General features: G+C 53.4%; 7 protein-coding genes across 7 annotated transcripts; 3 read left to right on the forward strand and 4 right to left on the reverse strand.

Annotated features, from left to right (window-relative positions):
• Positions 1-2,362: 2,362 nt before the first annotated feature.
• On the reverse strand, positions 2,363-2,584 carry N7482_006924 (uncharacterized protein; the record flags this gene model as incomplete). Its single annotated transcript, XM_056689049.1, has 1 exon — positions 2,363-2,584. One exon carries the CDS (start codon positions 2,582-2,584, stop codon positions 2,363-2,365), a length of 222 nt encoding a protein of 73 aa, XP_056541478.1.
• A 3,317-nt stretch (positions 2,585-5,901) lies between these two features.
• Positions 5,902-7,015, reverse strand: N7482_006925 (translation initiation factor eIF2B subunit alpha; the record flags this gene model as incomplete). Its single annotated transcript, XM_056689050.1, has 2 exons — positions 5,902-6,910; positions 6,966-7,015. The coding sequence occupies 2 exons, from the start codon at positions 7,013-7,015 to the stop codon at positions 5,902-5,904; spliced, it is 1,059 nt and encodes a 352-aa protein (XP_056541479.1).
• Positions 7,016-7,271: 256 nt separating this feature from the next.
• On the forward strand, positions 7,272-8,854 carry nuf2 (kinetochore-associated Ndc80 complex subunit NUF2; the record flags this gene model as incomplete). The annotated part of the gene is made up of 4 exons (XM_056689051.1): positions 7,272-7,367; positions 7,442-7,702; positions 7,767-8,681; positions 8,738-8,854. 4 exons carry the CDS (start codon positions 7,272-7,274, stop codon positions 8,852-8,854), a joined length of 1,389 nt encoding a protein of 462 aa, XP_056541480.1.
• Positions 8,855-9,003: 149 nt separating this feature from the next.
• Positions 9,004-9,648, reverse strand: N7482_006927 (uncharacterized protein; the record flags this gene model as incomplete). Its single annotated transcript, XM_056689052.1, has 1 exon — positions 9,004-9,648. The coding sequence occupies one exon, from the start codon at positions 9,646-9,648 to the stop codon at positions 9,004-9,006; it is 645 nt and encodes a 214-aa protein (XP_056541481.1).
• A 297-nt stretch (positions 9,649-9,945) lies between these two features.
• Positions 9,946-12,605, forward strand: N7482_006928 (AP-3 complex subunit beta; the record flags this gene model as incomplete). The annotated part of the gene is made up of 3 exons (XM_056689053.1): positions 9,946-9,985; positions 10,060-10,217; positions 10,293-12,605. The coding sequence occupies 3 exons, from the start codon at positions 9,946-9,948 to the stop codon at positions 12,603-12,605; spliced, it is 2,511 nt and encodes an 836-aa protein (XP_056541482.1).
• Positions 12,606-13,627: 1,022 nt separating this feature from the next.
• Positions 13,628-14,680, forward strand: N7482_006929 (serine/threonine-protein phosphatase; the record flags this gene model as incomplete). Its single annotated transcript, XM_056689054.1, has 2 exons — positions 13,628-13,904; positions 13,971-14,680. 2 exons carry the CDS (start codon positions 13,628-13,630, stop codon positions 14,678-14,680), a joined length of 987 nt encoding a protein of 328 aa, XP_056541483.1.
• Positions 14,681-15,077: 397 nt separating this feature from the next.
• Positions 15,078-15,823, reverse strand: N7482_006930 (rho GDP-dissociation inhibitor; the record flags this gene model as incomplete). The annotated part of the gene is made up of 3 exons (XM_056689055.1): positions 15,078-15,208; positions 15,271-15,639; positions 15,730-15,823. The coding sequence occupies 3 exons, from the start codon at positions 15,821-15,823 to the stop codon at positions 15,078-15,080; spliced, it is 594 nt and encodes a 197-aa protein (XP_056541484.1).
• Between the last annotated feature and the right edge of the window lie 735 nt (positions 15,824-16,558).

The raw sequence follows: 16,558 nt of genomic DNA on the forward strand, positions 1-16,558 counted from the left end.
ATGGTGGATGTCCGACTGTTCCCATGAGCGACTAGCGATTACTGCAGAAAACCGAGAAAGAGCCGAACCACTGGAAAAACACAGTCGGGTCAGACTCCGATCACCCAGCCAATGTGAGCGAAAAAGGAATAAGGAAAGAAAAGAAAAAAAAAAAAAAAAAAAGCAGCAAACTCTGGGGCCTAACACGCATTCGCCCTCGGATGGCGTTCTGTCCTTTCATTTCCCCGTCGCCACCCTCTGGCCGCGGCCCCAAGCCGCGGCAAAGCCTCGTCTCGTGCAAAGTGGTCAGAGAAACTAGATGGATCTCGTGCCCTACGCGCGTGCCCTCGGCCAAGGCACACCGTTGGGCGCCCGGTGGAGCTGGCCGCTTCCCCCCTGCCCGCTCTCTTTGGGGAATGGAGCCGAATTTTACACACCCCCCCAATCACCGCTTCCCATGAGCAAGGTACCGGCCTGCGCCCGGCGGTACAGAGCACTGGTCCCATGGGAGGTGGCCCGTCAGCCATTTCAGTCGCGGCTGGACGAGATCGTCCCGACACGATAGGGACCACGCCGTTACCCTAAAAGCCTAGGGCTGCTCCATCTGCAGGCACGGAACTGACTAGGCAGAGCGTGCTTCGCCCAGCTGGGATCCTGCAGGGATTGCGAAAACGAAGAGGAGGTCAGTCTGACCAAGTGGAGGGGATCAGCAAAGAATGGCCGATTTGGTCCGCAGTACGGGCGGGCTAGTGGCGATGGTGAGTCGACTGTCTGGCTGGTCTGTGCCGTCTCCCCCCGACATCACCGGCCCAGTCCACAAGATTATCGTGCAGTAGGATCCGCACCAAACTTTACTCAAGCTTATTGTTTCCTGCAGCGACGGAGGATCCAGAAGTACTCGGTACAAAGGCCTGTCTTTGAGACGAGGTCAATCGACCTCTGCTGAGAGGCGCACTATGCCGTGTCTGTGGCTGTGTGTCGACGCCATTGCCGACGACCGCCACCCGGAGCGGAATTAAGTAGACATAGATTGCGACCGGGGAGCGAAGTGGTCTGTCATCTCCTCTGCAGTCCCAAATCACCATGCATGGAATATGATCGGTCGCCAGTCGATGCAGAATCGACCGATCCAAGGACGTACGACTACACCGCGTGGACCAGGGGTTCAGCGCCCATATCTGATGGGCAGAGTCATCGTCAGATGCACCGATCAGAGAGGCTCTCAAGGCCTCCACCTTCCCATCCCAGATACTCTGGCTGTAGTTCAATCAAATCTCCAGAATCATTGGCCGCGTTTCGTATTCCGAGGTCTCTGGATTCGGTCAGCAAGAAGCGACAAACTCCGTATCTTCAATCCGCATTTCCAGGAAATCCCCCGGCCATTTTCAGCCGGCCTCTCTGATCTAAGTCTGATCTAAAAAATAGAAATAAATAAAATAAAATCAACCGTTCTCGATCCATCCAATGCTCTCCCCAAATCCCCCCCGGGCTTTGCACTGAGACACGGGTCTGACGGTGCTGGCCTGGATCTCGGCGGCCCACCAGGCTTCACGTGCCCCCCAATCCCACCAACCGAGTGAATCCCCCTCCCAATTGCCTCTGCCAACAGGTCAGTTCTCGCGTCCGTTTGAGACAACGACTCCCTTGGGCATCGAGGCATGCAGCCCTGCCTGTGCCGAGGCATCCGGGGCACTCACACTTAACCCGTTCGAACACTGGCGTCGATAGTGCGGAGAGACGGACCGGATAACCCAATCAAGTGAGAAGGCCGACTGTTGGACGTAGACACACGGCGTTCTGATCGGCGGTCTGATGCATACTCCCGTCGAGGTTGTCCCTTTTTCCAGATCGTGGGGGTACACTGGCAGGGATTGTGGAATCCTAACCATACGAGAACTGCCACGACGGGGGGCAACCTGCCAAGTGTGAATGCCTAACTGGAGAAGGAGGTGGTCTGGATGAGATGTCAATAGGATAATAGCGGATAATAGGACGATTACATCGGACAGAGAGGGGAGACGACATCCACATCCTTCCCCGCAACCCCACGCCCTCCCAGAAGGGTACATTAAAACTCAACCCTAAGCCTCTAGACGGAAACGCCAAATGGAAACGCCAAATAAGATGCAGTCCCGACCCATGTGACCAACCCAAACCTGTGGATCAAATCAAAGCCCCCAGCACCGAATGGGCGGGGAAATCCGCATGCACACAAAGAAAAGAGAAAGAAGAGAGTGAGAGACCTGCGGGCCATCTCCTCCACCGGCCCTTCCCGATCCCAGAGGAAGTATATCCCAATCCCACCCACCACCAACACCAACACCACCACCACCACCTTCTCTAACGCTGTCCCCCAACCAAGCCAACAGCTCATATGCATCCCTCACGCACTGACACGTTTCCGTAGCCGATTCGGCTCCCGCTCGAGCACGCGATACCGGCGGCTCCCGCGCCCGCTCAGCAGCCTCTTGAGCGACCATGACCGGCGGACCTCGCATTCAGGCTCGGGCGAGGCGCGCTCATGGTTTAAGGGTGTATGCAGCTTGTAGGAGTGCGAGGCGGGGTCACGTGGGAGGGCAGGCGTGGTGAGTGGTTGGGCATCCATAGTGCTCTTCCGGTCCGGAGAGGCGCGGATGTCTTAGAATGTGCGGGAGTGCGTGCTGTAGAACTGCTGCGGTGTAGTGTGAGGCAGATCGGTAGGATTGAGACGAGTTGGATGGTAAAACTGGTTCTCGATGTTGGATCAGGGACGGGCGGGGGTGGCGTGGCGGGGATGGAGGGGTCGGGGGTGTTGATCGGAGGATGGCGGCTAGGTTTGGTTTGTCATAGCCATGGTCATGGTCATGGTCATGGTCATGGTCATGGGCACTGGTCAGGCGATTCGGCGCTGGTCAGGCGATTCGGGGTGGATGTGATCCCGAGTCTCTGTCGCCTTTTGAGTTCGTGGAGGCTGGGGCTTGATCGGAGGGAGAAGGAAGAAAGGCTGGAGGGACTGGATAACACGGGCCCTGTGGGCTTGCATGCTAAGATCTTCTAGGTCGTTAAACAAATTTTCCATAACAGGCCTTCAATATCGGTTCCACTTTACCCCCTCTTTATATACTCTTCTCCCTCTCCGTCTGGGAAACTAACCGCCTAGCAGCCTGTCTATGGTACTCAGAAGTTCTATCTATCCATGAAAAGTCCTGAAATTGAAGCGCCCCTATAGGATCATCGGCGGATCTAGATCAGAGGGCCAGCCGGGTAGACTTTAACAATCTATAGCTGAGATAGATGCCTCGTCCAAGTCTGTCGGGAAATATATTATCACGACAACATGTGTAAGGTAGTGGCCATGGTGAGCAACTGAAGCTCGACGCTACGTCTTTTTGCACCCCGGCACACGAAGCAGAAAGACTGGAGGTTATCACACGCAATTATAGTCTAGGGATGCGATAATCACACCAATCCCATAGCTCTGGGTAGAGTCAAGAGAAAGAAATAGTCCTGAATCCTAGGGGCCCCGAGAGATATAGAAAGAGTCCGGTCCCAGTCCTAAGGTCTGGGACTAGACCCGGTTCTTGCCGAGGTCTATAAAAAATAGGAGCCAGGCTTGTAGTCATGACTTTCTTTACCTTAATAGTTAATATTCGGTAGACTATCTCGATTTTAAATAGAACCTAAACCGGCCAAGCCGATCTTGCCAGTGCCCAGTTGGATCAAAACTGACAGCGGATCACAATTCCCAGTTACACCCTCGATTACTATCTCCCGCAAGCGCAAAAGGTTAGCCGCTCTGATCCCAAATGTATTCTCACCGGTAAGGTCCGGCCGCGATGAGGCTGGAGACTTTGGAAGGTTTAGGGGTATCATTGTGCACCGGAGGCTCGAAGAAGCTACGGCGTTTGCAATGCTCATGGGCAAGATTCCACTCAAAGGCAGGACGGTCTACCGAGGCTTCGAAGAAGCCAAGGCGTTTGCAATGCTCATGGGCAAGCGGCAACTCTGCTCATTACCAACATAGTCAGAACATCGTGTGCATCTTGTACTGAGTCTCCTATGGTAAGCAAAGCTCCAGATTCAGACCTGCCTCAAAAGCAGGACGGTCTACCGAATAAATATAGATCGTCAAGGTTGTCCTACAGGATTACCTTGCTATGCTACAAGCTAGCGCGACGAACAGCTAGACGAAAACCCCAAGACGAATTACAATATAGACTCAGAAAAGCACCTGAGGGTGTACGTTGTGATCATGATTTTCCGCCTCGTGCCTCTCGGAACAGTGGTAAATTCTGTCACTAAAGCATATTCATCACTGTCCAAAAGTATTCCGTACACTCAGAGCGTAGTGAACAGGATGTGGGAAGAAGAAGAGAAAGAAGAAGTTCACTCGGTCAGAGTGAATTAAGGTAGCCACAGGTGCCTCCCGTTTAGGTTTAGATCCTACACATAAGAGACTAGTCATCCATCTTAGGTCCCCACAATCATCGTAGCCTCGAATTTCTGGTAGCGGGTGACTGACAGAATTCCTTGTCCCACCCCCGCATCGCTCGGAATGGGCGCTCACTGGCCGGCTGGAACACCCAGTGCACTCGTATTGGAAGGGACATCTCGGAGGTGAGGCCCAGCGACTTAGACCTCGACTGGTCGGTCTGGTTGGCTTTTCAACCCGTGATGGGATCCCTCCCACGAAATGGGCTGGGATCCTTCTCTCTTCCCGGCCATTCCTTTCCAGTTTGACCCTTCGGACAATCATGTATAGTCCTCCATCCAGCAGCAATCTGTAAAACAGGAATCCCTGAATCCGAAGTACCTGAGATCGGTGAATCTTTCTTCGTTTGTTGCTCTTTCCCTTCCGACAGCGCCGACAGTACATACTTCCGCCGCTCCCGCAGTCTCCCACACGTCTACACCGACATTCCGTCCACTGCCTTTGCTGCTTTTGCTTCGGCTTCAGCTGCGGCGAAGACCTGGACCTGCTGGACCGGATAGGTATGGCAGCACTATGGGTATTCGTAGCGCTCGGATACCTACTTCTCTACGCTTTTGCTCTCCAAACGCAGGAATGGCGCGCTCTCGCTGCGAACCGGATATCGACGGGATCGATACTCGAGACGGTGCGTCTCGGATTGGGCGAGCCTGCGCTGCCTTGAACCAAGAGGGAAAGCCAGCCGCGACATGCATCGTCTGAGAAAATCCATTCAAAAAAATGGCATTCTTGGGGACTGACTGTTCGCGCACCCCGATGATCGAATTTGGCCTCGACGGCTTACGACCTGGTTTGGATGTGGATGGATGAGCTATGACTGTTACCGAGTTGCTTCGACGATACCCAAACAAAAGCTCAGCTCTTGTTTACCTTTATAACACCATGTTTCCTAGGAAGGCGGGAATTTGGATTTGGATTCTGAATTGAATATGTCTGTTATGGCGGTACAACTCCATTCATTTGATGATTACGATGATACACGACGATGGACCGAGATGAACCATGTTTCCTACACCAGTTGGTCAATGCTTCTCATTTCTAGTTCGTTTTAAATTGAGTCTATCAAAGTCGGCCAGAGAGAAAAAAAAGCTACCTGTTCATCATAGTTCGAGGTATAGTCGTGTAAGGCAACAGAGGAAACCCTACAATTCCGTCTTGCAGATTGTTCGATTCGTGCCATATTCAACTCCATTCATGAGAGGCCCTTAAGAATGAGCGAATCTCAGTATGTGTTACTGCAGATACCCCAAGTGCTTCCTGGACGGGATGCATGAGTTTTGAGCCTGAGCCTGAGACAAAGGATCCCAAGGGGTTATTTCCATCATTTCATCAACTTCGTGAAGTCTTCGAACCAGCACGGGTTGTCTGCAACAGGGATGAACACCATACCTGCAGGCGGGCAAGGGTGAGTGCGATACCCCTTTGGAAACAGCGGTTCGAACACTGAGGACTTTTTAAAACCAAATCTTGATCAGCTCCTCACTAACAGCACTGGGGGTCAAGACACCGCTGTCGGTAATCAGCGCCGAGATCAAGTGTGGTGGCGTGAAATCCACTGAGTCGGAGAGTGGCAGCTCGATCGGCTTGTCGCCATTGGCGTCGACCGACGACTCCTGCTTGCCCTGCTCGGCAATGTCGTCCTCGGACCTGAACTCGACCACGCGCTGTTCGATCGGCAGGTCATATTGACCAAGTGGGTAGAGTCGGACGAACTTGTGGCTTTCAGCCACCACATAAAACGGTTTGCCGATTGCCTTGGCAAGGAGACCAATCTGGTAGGTACCCATGCGGGACACGATGCCTCCATTCTCCACAACACCCTCTGCACCAACAATCACCATATCGGCCTTCCCAAGAGCATAGGCCACCGCCGACTCTGGGATGGTAGAGACAGGCACACCCTTCGCTCTTAAGGTGCGCACCGTCTCCATACCCTCGGGCTCCCCGGAGGGCTCCTCAATGTTCTTGCTAATCGAGGACAAGACATAGATTACCCGGAAGCGTACGGCGGACGGACCGCCCTCCTCGTCCGCAGCTTTCTGCAACAGCGACGCGACAGCTCTGGATCCGCCATTTGTAAGCACCGTGCAGCCGTCGCGAATGAAGCCTCGACCGAAAGCAGCGATCTTCTCTCGGCTCTCTTTCGCACGCCGGATGAACAATCGCCCGTTCGACAAAAGATGGGTGCGGATAGCCTTGAAGTCTCCCGCAGGACCCAGCTGGCCCGGCCGTTGTAATGTGGTAATTAAATATCGCTGGAAGAGATCGGTTCCGGCCGAAAGACCAATGGGGTTAGGGATCGACTTTTTCAGGTGGGCGGTAGATTTCTCGAGCAGGTCGAGAGTCTCGGAGATCGTCGAGGAGGGCGAGTGTGTGAGGACAAGCACGAGCGCTTCAATGGCGGCGATGGGCATGGTAAGATCGGGGTCGGAGCGTAGGAGCTCATTGTATGTCGCCACGATGCTGGGGCCGATGCGTCAGTACAAGGTTAGGGATACAGCATGATTAGAATACTCACTCAAATGACTTCGAGCTGGCCGCAGCCGTCCGCTCTGTAGTCGTCGCCATGGTGTTGCGCGGAGCTTTGGAGCGAGTCGAGCCGTGAAAGAGTCACGATTTCTTTGATGATGGGGATGTGTTTGTCCTGTTTGCTCATTGCCCCTCAGCGTTGCGCTAGCCCAATACGGTCGGTAGGCGGGCTCCTCTCCAGAGTAAACAATCGCCCGCAAATCATAACAACGCTCGTCCCCGACACATCGCAAACATTTTTTTGGGTCGGATCCTCAAGTGCTTAGGCTTGTGCTGACTGTGCTCTGGCGACGCAATGGCGTACAACCATCGGATGAGCATGGCTGGCTCCCAGCAGCCCCACAATCGGTCTCGCAAGAAGGAAGACGACAATGACGCATTGATGCGACTGGTAAGCCTGGCACCCGGTCTCAAGGGTGATGAGGGGAAAAACTGTTATTGGAGCTGTCACTGACACTAGCACAGCCCGATAAAGAGATCGCAGGATGTATCAACGATATTGGAATTCCTTTCACCGCGGCCGACTTGATCAAGCCCAACGCCCAACAGATCCAGATGGTGTTCGAATGGTTCGCAGAGCTTCTCATGAACATTACACGCGAGACGGTCGAGCCGGCGATGCATGCGGCCGCCGAGGATCTTTGCGGAGACTACCCCGACATCGTCCCAAATGACACACGCAACCTGATGGGATTCTTCATGAGCATTCGGACACTATTAGCAGAGGTACCTATCCGTCCTGTTCCACGAAAAGTGCATATATGTACTAATATTCCTTGTCTCATCAAAGTGCGGCGTCAATGACTTCGCCTTCACCGATCTAACGAAACCAACCCACGATCGACTCGTCAAAATCTTCTCCTACCTGATCAACTTTGTTCGTTTCCGCGAGTCCCAAACCCCCGTTATCGACGAACATTTCAACAAGACCGAGAAAACCAAGGCGCGCATTGATCAGCTCATGGCAGAGAACCAAGAGATGGAGCTACGCCTGGCCGAAATGCGACGAGGTCAACAGGCTAACGAGATTCAAGTCCGAGAGAAAGTGGCCCGAAATGATGAGCTCAAAGCACGGCTTTTAGAACTAGGGCGTGAGCAGTCGCGGGTAGCGGAGACACTCGACCGAGTCAAGAGCGAGAGGGCGCGGCGCCAGCAGCAATTGGAGGAGAAGACAGAAAGAACAGTACGGAGTCGCCAAGAAGCAGAAAAGCTACGACCCTATGTGCTCGAGTCACCGGCTACTCTGCAGTCTTCCCTGTCCGAGCTGGCTGAGAATTTGATGCGTGAAAAAGCCCAAATTGACGCGATGGAACGGCGCGCACGGGCTCTCCAGACATCTTCGGATACCTTCACTGTGGTTTCCAATGACGTGCAAGCATGCGTCAAACTTCTTGAGGATATTTCCACCGAACTACAGAAAGAGGATGAAGAAGAAGCTCGCGCTGCGCGCAACAAAGACGCTATTTCGGATAAGGGAAACACCGTGCGCGAGGTCGAGCAGACGGAGAAGCTCCTGCAGCGGCAATTACTTCGTTGGCAGGAACGAATCGAGGCGCTCCGCAAAACGGCACAGGAAAAGGCAGAGGTCGCACAGATTCGGATGGAGGAGCTCCGCCAGGTCCAGAAACAGCTTCGAGAAGAGCGTGCAGAGAAGCAGCGTGATATGGAACGTAGGCGTATCCGTATTGAGCAGACGGAGAAGAAGGTAAGGCTCAACCCTTGTCGGAGTGAAGATAAACTTTATGCTCATCATTCGGCTAGATGGTCGATCTCAAGGAGAACATCGAGAGCGAGGTTCAAGCGGCCCACGACCAGTATCTCAAGCTGGAGTCACACATCAAGCTCTACATCACCGAGATGGAGAAGTCGCTAGGATGACTTACATTTTCGTGATTTTACGTATGGATCAGGAGTTTAGCGGTCGGCACCAGGATACCCGGGCAGTGCGGATTCATTTCATGGAGTTTGATACTTGCACTTTTTGGCTTGTGCTTTGGCCGTCATGAATCTACATCACTTTTTTCCCTTTATACGTGCTTCCCTTCGCCGAATTGGAACCAGCGTTGGGCAACTTGCTTTACAGACACACCGCGCCCACCCCAGCTTCCTTCTTCACCGCGTAGTCGAACAGAACCGTTAAGTAGGGGAACTTGCGTATCCCATAGTTTCGCTCCCCAATCAGCGCTCGTAGTGTTCACAGCATTGGTGCATTCACAGAGCATCAGGTCCATTTTGGCGCGGGAGGCAGACTCGACAGAAGCAGCAAATGTTCTCGATAGTCCCTGCGCGGAGAACTCGGTAGTTGTCCCATGCAGGGCTACCATATCCAGAATCGCTAGCATCGCGTTGCCCTGGGGACTTTCAGTTCCACGTGAGACCGCATTATCTGGAACTAAGACTGAAAGGTAGGCCCGGAGACTCTCCAGAGACGGACAGAACGTCAGTTTAATTGTGCTCGCATTTGCCAATAGTCCGATGGTCTTCGTGAGCAGGTCGTGACGCAGTACGTAATTTGGATCAGCACGTTGTAACTGAATAGCGGCAGATAATTGTACCAGGAACTCGGTTCTGGTGCCACAGACGATGAGGCGAGTTTCTGCGCTGGCGTCGAGGAGTTGCTGAAGTAGATCGGTCACCAGGCCGCAGAAAGCGACGGCTCGTATCAAGCCCATGACGTGACGTGTCGGTTGTGCCGGATCGGTGGAATCTGCAGGTCACACGCGGTCACCGGTCCCGAAAGTGGACGGGTCGGCCTGAAATCATAGCTTGATGTTGTCCGCAGCCATAGGAGCCATTGGAGTTAAGAGTTATTAACTTCAGTTAGAAAGTGATTGGAGAGAGCCTAAATCCCTCCTGTGCCGCGGAGGTCATGCTCTCCTCCGCCTTTGGGTCCCCCACCTCTCTTCTCCAACCTCACCCAGCTAATCCACGTGCTCTTGGGACTGGGCCCCTTGGAGGCTGGAATCAAAATGGAGACAATTTCCAGAATATCCTCGATGCTGGAAACAGGTGAGTCTTGCTTGTTTCCGTCCTGAGCGCCGCTCGCCGACGAAGCTGACCGTGGGACGTCACTGTGCGCATAGCTCGAGAGCTCACCCTCGAGGCCGCCCAGTCCGCCGCGAGCAATCGCAGCTCGAAGGTCGATTATGGCTCACGCACATATAGTGCATCTCATATCAAGAAGCTTCTGGACAGTCGCCAGGAGCGAGAGGTGCTGGATGGGATGCGAAGGGTGATCTCGGTATGGCGGTCCCGGGATGGGAGGACACCTAGACGGGGTGCACTGGCTAACCCAATTGTCTCCGTGGTATTTTAGTTAATGTACTACTCCGAACCCGCCCTCACGTTCTTCTCGGCAGTGGTCAAGAACGCCGCCAGCGCCAACCTCGAAGTCAAGAAACTGGTTTACATCTACCTGGTCCATCATGCGGAGGCGGAACCGGACCTGGCGTTGCTGTCCATCAACGCCATCCAGAAGTCCTTAACGGACCAGAATCCTCAAGTACGCACGATGGCTTTGCGGACCATGTCGGGTATTCGAGTGCCGGTGATCAGCCAGATCGTTTCGCTGGCCATTAAGCGAGGTTGCAGTGATATGAGTCCACACGTGCGGAAGGCGGCCGCGTTGGCCATTCCCAAGTGCTACCGCCTCGACCCAAATACACTGCCGCAGTTGACTGGATATATCTCGACTCTCCTAGGAGACTCTCAATACTTCGTTGTCGGTCCGGCGGTAACTGCGTTCTTGGAAGTTTGCCCAGAGCAAATCGACCTGATCCACAAGCACTATCGCAGCTTGGTCAAGAAGCTAGTGGATATGGATGAATGGGGTCAGCTCGCGACACTGCGTCTTTTGACCATCTATGCGCGTAAATGCTTTCCCCATCGGACCCAAAAGATCAAGCAGGCAGTCACCGCCAAGTCTTTCTATGAGGACGAGCAGGATCAAAACGACCAAAGCGACGGCCCGGAGTACGAAGTTCCTATTCTAGACCCCGACCTGGAACTGCTTCTTCGGGCGTGCAAGTTGTTGCTACAGAACCGCAACTCGGCCGTCATTGTCAGCGTCGTCCGTTGTTTCTTTTACCTCGCACCGCCGGAGTATCTTACCTTGGCCGTCGGTCCCCTAGTGGCTCTTCTCAGGAGTCCTCAAGACATGCAGCTCATCGCTCTCTACAACATCGTGACGGTTGCTTTGAAGGTTCCTAAGCCATTCACCAAGTATATTGCCCACTTTCTCGTTCACGCAAATGATCCACCGCATATCTGGCGCTTGAAACTGGAGATTTTGACTATTATCTTCCCGCACTGCGGAAAGCATTGGAAAGGTGTTATTATCAGCGAACTAGAGCATTTTTCTAAATGCACGGATCCTGAAATGGTTCGAGAGAGCGTGCGAGCAATTGGACGTTGTGCTCAAGGAGATGTTGCAACTGCGGGCATGTGCCTCCGGATCCTGCTCAACCAGATCTCTAGTCTAGACGGCAACCTGGTGTCCGAGTCGCTGACGGTTATCCGACACTTGATTCAGCAAGATTCATCCTCGCACACTCAGACCGTTATTCAACTTGTCACACACCTTGGAATAACAACCAACCCTGACGCTCGAGCTACCATCATCTGGCTGGTGGGAGAGTTTGCAGGTGCGGACCCGGGCCATAACATTGCGCCAGACGTTCTCCGCATATTGATCAAAGGCTTCACCGATGAGACCGAGATTGTCAAGCAACAGATTGTGCTCCTCGGTGCCAAAGTGTACCTCCACCATCTTCTACAAAACCCCTCACAGGAATCATCAGAGCCTGCCACTTCGGCTCTCCAACCTCCTGCCAACCTCGGCCAGGAGATACAGTATGAGTGGTCGGAGGGACAAAGCGAAGAGAAAGTAGAAACGGATGAGGTCCAGCAACCCGAGGAAGTCAATGAAGAGAGCGAAGACCGCATCACTCTTCTTTGGCGCTACATCCTCCTGCTCGCGCGCTACGACACCTCTTACGACCTCCGCGACCGCGCCCGTCTCTACAAATCCCTGCTTGCCAGCCCATCATCTACTCAGCTGGCCAATCTGTTGCTCCTGGCTCCTAAGCCTGTTCCGCATGCCCCAAGTCCCTCAGAAACACGCAAGGACCTCCTCCTCGGAACTGCCACCCTCGTAGTGGGCCAAGACGCAGGTATCCATGGCCTCCGGGGCTATGTCAACCTTCCCGACTGGGTCGAGTTAGGTCAAGAGCCGAGCGCCAGCCTTCGTACCGAAGACATCAAGCCAGAAGCAACTACCCTCCAAAGCTCGATGACCGCCGGCGAGCGACTGGACAAAGCGCTCCGCGAATACCCGAGCATCCCGCCGCGGAGACACAATGGTGCATCTGCGGCAGGCGGGATGTCTGGGAAGAAGACTCTAGACCAGTGGCTCGACGAGGAAGAGGCGGAGACCGCGTCCGAAACCGAGACAGAGGGTGAGACCGACTCAGAAGAGGAAGAAACGGACTCCGAAGCAGATGATTCCGAGGAGGATGACGACGACGAGGATGATGACGAGGAGGACGACGGTGATGACGATGATGAGGAGGACGAAACTGACTCTGAGAGCGAAGCTGTGCACAAGGAGGCTCAGCAGCTACTTGGTTAGGCTAGTCCAAGGACTTCGGGTTCATTTGAATGTATAGCTGCGGGCTCGGTCGGGTTGAATTAGAAGCATAGACTTGTGATACTATACCTAGATTTGGAAAATATGCACATGCTCATGTATCTTCGTTCGTTTCCAGAAATATTGGCTTGATACCTACCGGTATCTGCCCATGACCGCTTTCTAATTCCAATCTGTGGTTTCAATGACAGCACTGATTTCGAAGACCGATTCTCTTACTTAGGTCCAATGGACACTCCTGTGAGGTAGGTATTACTTCCATACTTGTCGGCCCATAAGTACTGCTAGGTACCACCCTAGGTACTCAGTACCACTGATGTAATAATTTACCCTCTCCGCAATCTGGAAGGATTACGTCTAATTCAAGAACCTTATATATGTATTAGTTTAAGCAGTCTATTATATGAATATGGCGTGGACATTGATCTAGCCTGCCACGTCTCTACTTGGACCAAGCGTTCGCAAAATGATTGAGTCCCAGTAAAAATGGTACTCACCCACTGAAAGGTTAGGGCTTTTGATGTATAAATTCTTGAGTCGCCCAACCGCTGTATACAACAGGAAGCAGATCACGTGCAAGGTACGAGGTCACAAGCGGGAGTACAGGCGGTTAGGCGTGGCAGAACGCGCCAGTCGAGCAGCACGGAGGCTTCCAGCATGCTGGTGATCCGTCTGATCTGAACGGATCCAGCGCAATTGTTGCAGTGGTGAAGTCGCTTCATGGTCATGATGCCTGCTGCCCGCCATCCATCCACATCCACCTCTCATTGATTTCCTTCCGCCCCCACCCGTCTCTGCCCGGCCCTCTCTCTCTTCGGCCCGGCAGAGCATAGTCTGCTTCTTTCTTCCTTACCGCTGTTTTCTGGCAGTTGCCCGTCTGGTCTCGCTCTTCGGATCTTGGGGGAAATCACCATCCTTTTGACTGTTTGTCTGTGCATCCTGCACTTCGCCACAATGCCCGGTCTTCCCAGTAAGTATGCTTGTGCTTTTGCTCGGCAAGCACCATGCGGATCAAGCCCGAGGTTACGGATTCTGACGTTGTTCCAGCTAGTATCGACCTGGATGAGTGCATCGCACGGCTTTATCGCAAAGAGCTGCTTGCTGAGTCGGTTATCGAGGCCGTCTGCGCCAAGACGAAAGAGCTGTTGATGAAGGAGAGCAATGTGGTCCATATCAAGGCGCCAGTCACTGTTGTGGGGGACATCCACGGCCAGTTCTTCGATTTGCTAGAGATCTTCCGGATTGGCGGATTCTGCCCCGACACAAATTATCTTTTTCTCGGTCAGTCATTTTCCGCAACTGCCATGGGAACGACAACCAGAGTGCTAATAGAGATGTTGTGTATAGGAGACTATGTGGACCGTGGGCTATTCAGCGTTGAAACGATCTCCCTTCTCGTCTGCCTCAAGCTCCGATATCCACACCGAGTTCACCTTATACGTGGCAACCACGAATCTCGGGGCGTCACCCAGTCCTACGGCTTCTATACAGAGTGTGCACGCAAGTATGGCAATGCGAATGTGTGGCATTACTTTACAGATATGTTCGATTACCTGACGCTGAGCGTGGTGATTAACGACGAGATCTTCTGCGTGCACGGTGGACTTTCTCCCTCTATCCACTCCATCGACCAGATCAAAATCATTGACCGATTCCGCGAGATCCCTCACGAGGGCCCCATGGCCGACCTGGTTTGGTCCGATCCGGACCCTGACCGTGATGAATTCTCCTTATCTCCTCGCGGAGCCGGTTACACATTTGGGGCACAGGTTGTTCGGAAGTTTTTGGAGGTGAACAACATGTCGCACATCCTGCGTGCCCACCAGCTGTGTAACGAAGGTTACCAGGTTCTTTTTGACGATCGTCTGAGTACGGTCTGGAGCGCGCCTAACTACTGCTACCGCTGTGGCAACCTGGCTAGTGTGCTCGAGGTGGGCGATAACATGGAACGCTTCTTTAACATCTTTGACGCTGCCCCTGAGAACGACATTCACCGCAGCGAGCAGCAGGCACAGCAGAGCAGGGATACCCAGCCAGTGATTGACTATTTCTTGTGATACCCCTGGGTTTTATCTGGTCTTTTCTTTTCTCGTTTTTGCATATGGGATTTATGCACCGCACAGGAGTTCGGGGAAATTAAGAGAATAGGGTTGACTGCACATTTACAAATCTCAGGACTTGCTATTTCGCATTTGAAGTGGAAACAGGTCATATGGCAGACACGAAATACCCTCATGAAGAAAAAGAATAGATGCATAAAGTGAAGATCCGCCCCACGTCCCGCAGGAGGCCGGGGGCATCAATTCAAAAACTGAGCAGTATCAAAGACAGGGGCCCGCAAAGCCGGGCCATCTCTACCAGGCTTTTGGAGTCAAGGAAATTCGTCACGCTGGGAAACCAATGGGCCGCTCAAGAATTCAACGCAGTTAACATTCTAGGAGGTGGGGGTCCTGTTTACCAGTCCTTGGCGATGTCGAACGACCACTCGAACAGCAAGTGAGTGTGCTCATCGTCGTCGACGAACTTAGAGACCGCATTGTAGTGACCGCGGGCAAGCATGCCAGACGGGGCCTCTTCCTCGTTGACTGCAAGTAGGGGAAAAAATTTTAGTGAGGATCAGATACCAGCGGGCCCGTTGGATACATACACTCTTTTGTGTAGGACATCTTGTCGGTGGTGTTGGGAGCATAGCTGCCGAGCATCTCCTCGTCCTTGCTCACACGGATACCCTTTCGCTTCACGGCTTGAATGTACTTGAGGCCACTCAGCACCTCGTGGTTGACCTGGAAAACAACCTTGATGTGGAACTTGGCGCCCTCCTTGATCTTGAACGGCTTGTCCTTGAGACTGTCCACGGCACCGGCAGCAGACAGGTCGATCTCGACGTTAGGGCGGCCGGGGGTGACCAAAGCCAGCGACTTGATCACGCACTTGGGGTCGTTGGGCTGGCCGATCGGGGTACCGGAGTTCAGGCCCAGGGAGGCCTTCCAGCGGTTCAAGGCATCATCATCCTTGTCTGCGGGGAGGAAGAAAGTGTGTTAGAGGGTGAATCATGCAAGGGCCCGATCACTCGCATGAATTGTGGGGGAGAGGGCCGACGACTGACCAAGCTCCTGGTACTCCTGCAGAGACTTCTTCTCGCCGACCTTGAAGCCCTCAGTCTTGGTGGCAGCAAGATCATCCTCGTGGTGGTCAACCATTGTTGCGGTGGAGGGGGCCAGCGGGGTATGGACCCAAACAATCGATGCGGAGAGAGATAGAGGAGAGGATCCGCTGTAAGTCAACAGTGGAACAGTGGAATTGGGCAGCGAGAGAGCGAGGGGAAGAATAGGCGATGAAGAGAGGAAGAGAGGAAGAGACTTGAGGGGAGAGAAAAGGAGACGATTGCCCTCTGGAGGTTGTCTCCTGAGGCGTAGTGGGGTCGTGGAAAGGCGGTGGGCGGAGGAAAGAGGGGGGGAGGCTATTCGGATCGCCGTGACTTGCGCTTCCAACGGGACCGGGGTTGTTCATGTAGGATATGCAGTAGGGAAAACGGCTCTGCGGGGTGACTCTGTATGCGAGTTTATTTTCACGCCGGAATTGAATTAGTAGGGCAAATATGACCGGTCCTGTTGCCCAGAAGACCTTCTATACAAGATGGCTCGTTTATGTACCGCTATCGTCCGGAGGGGCTGGCGACGTACACACCACGATTACTCACGGCCACCACGATCTAGACCGCGAGACAACCAATCTCAGGCATACAGATTTAATCACTCTGATTGGAGTGTAGCCAGTGGCCCCACTGGAGGCAGAGAGGACAAAGCCCGACTCTGGAGGTGCACGAGGGATCGAAGTAGCGACCTGATCACCCAACTAAACAAAGTAAATAAACCTTGAGAGGAGCAAATTCATGCCTGAGTAATGAGGAATGCAAGGTCACGGGGCCAACACCC

Source organism: Penicillium canariense, assembly GCF_028826845.1.
Source record: "Penicillium canariense strain IBT 26290 chromosome Unknown utg000004l_segment0_segment0, whole genome shotgun sequence".
In the NCBI taxonomy this organism is placed as follows: Eukaryota; Fungi; Ascomycota; class Eurotiomycetes; order Eurotiales; family Aspergillaceae; genus Penicillium; species Penicillium canariense.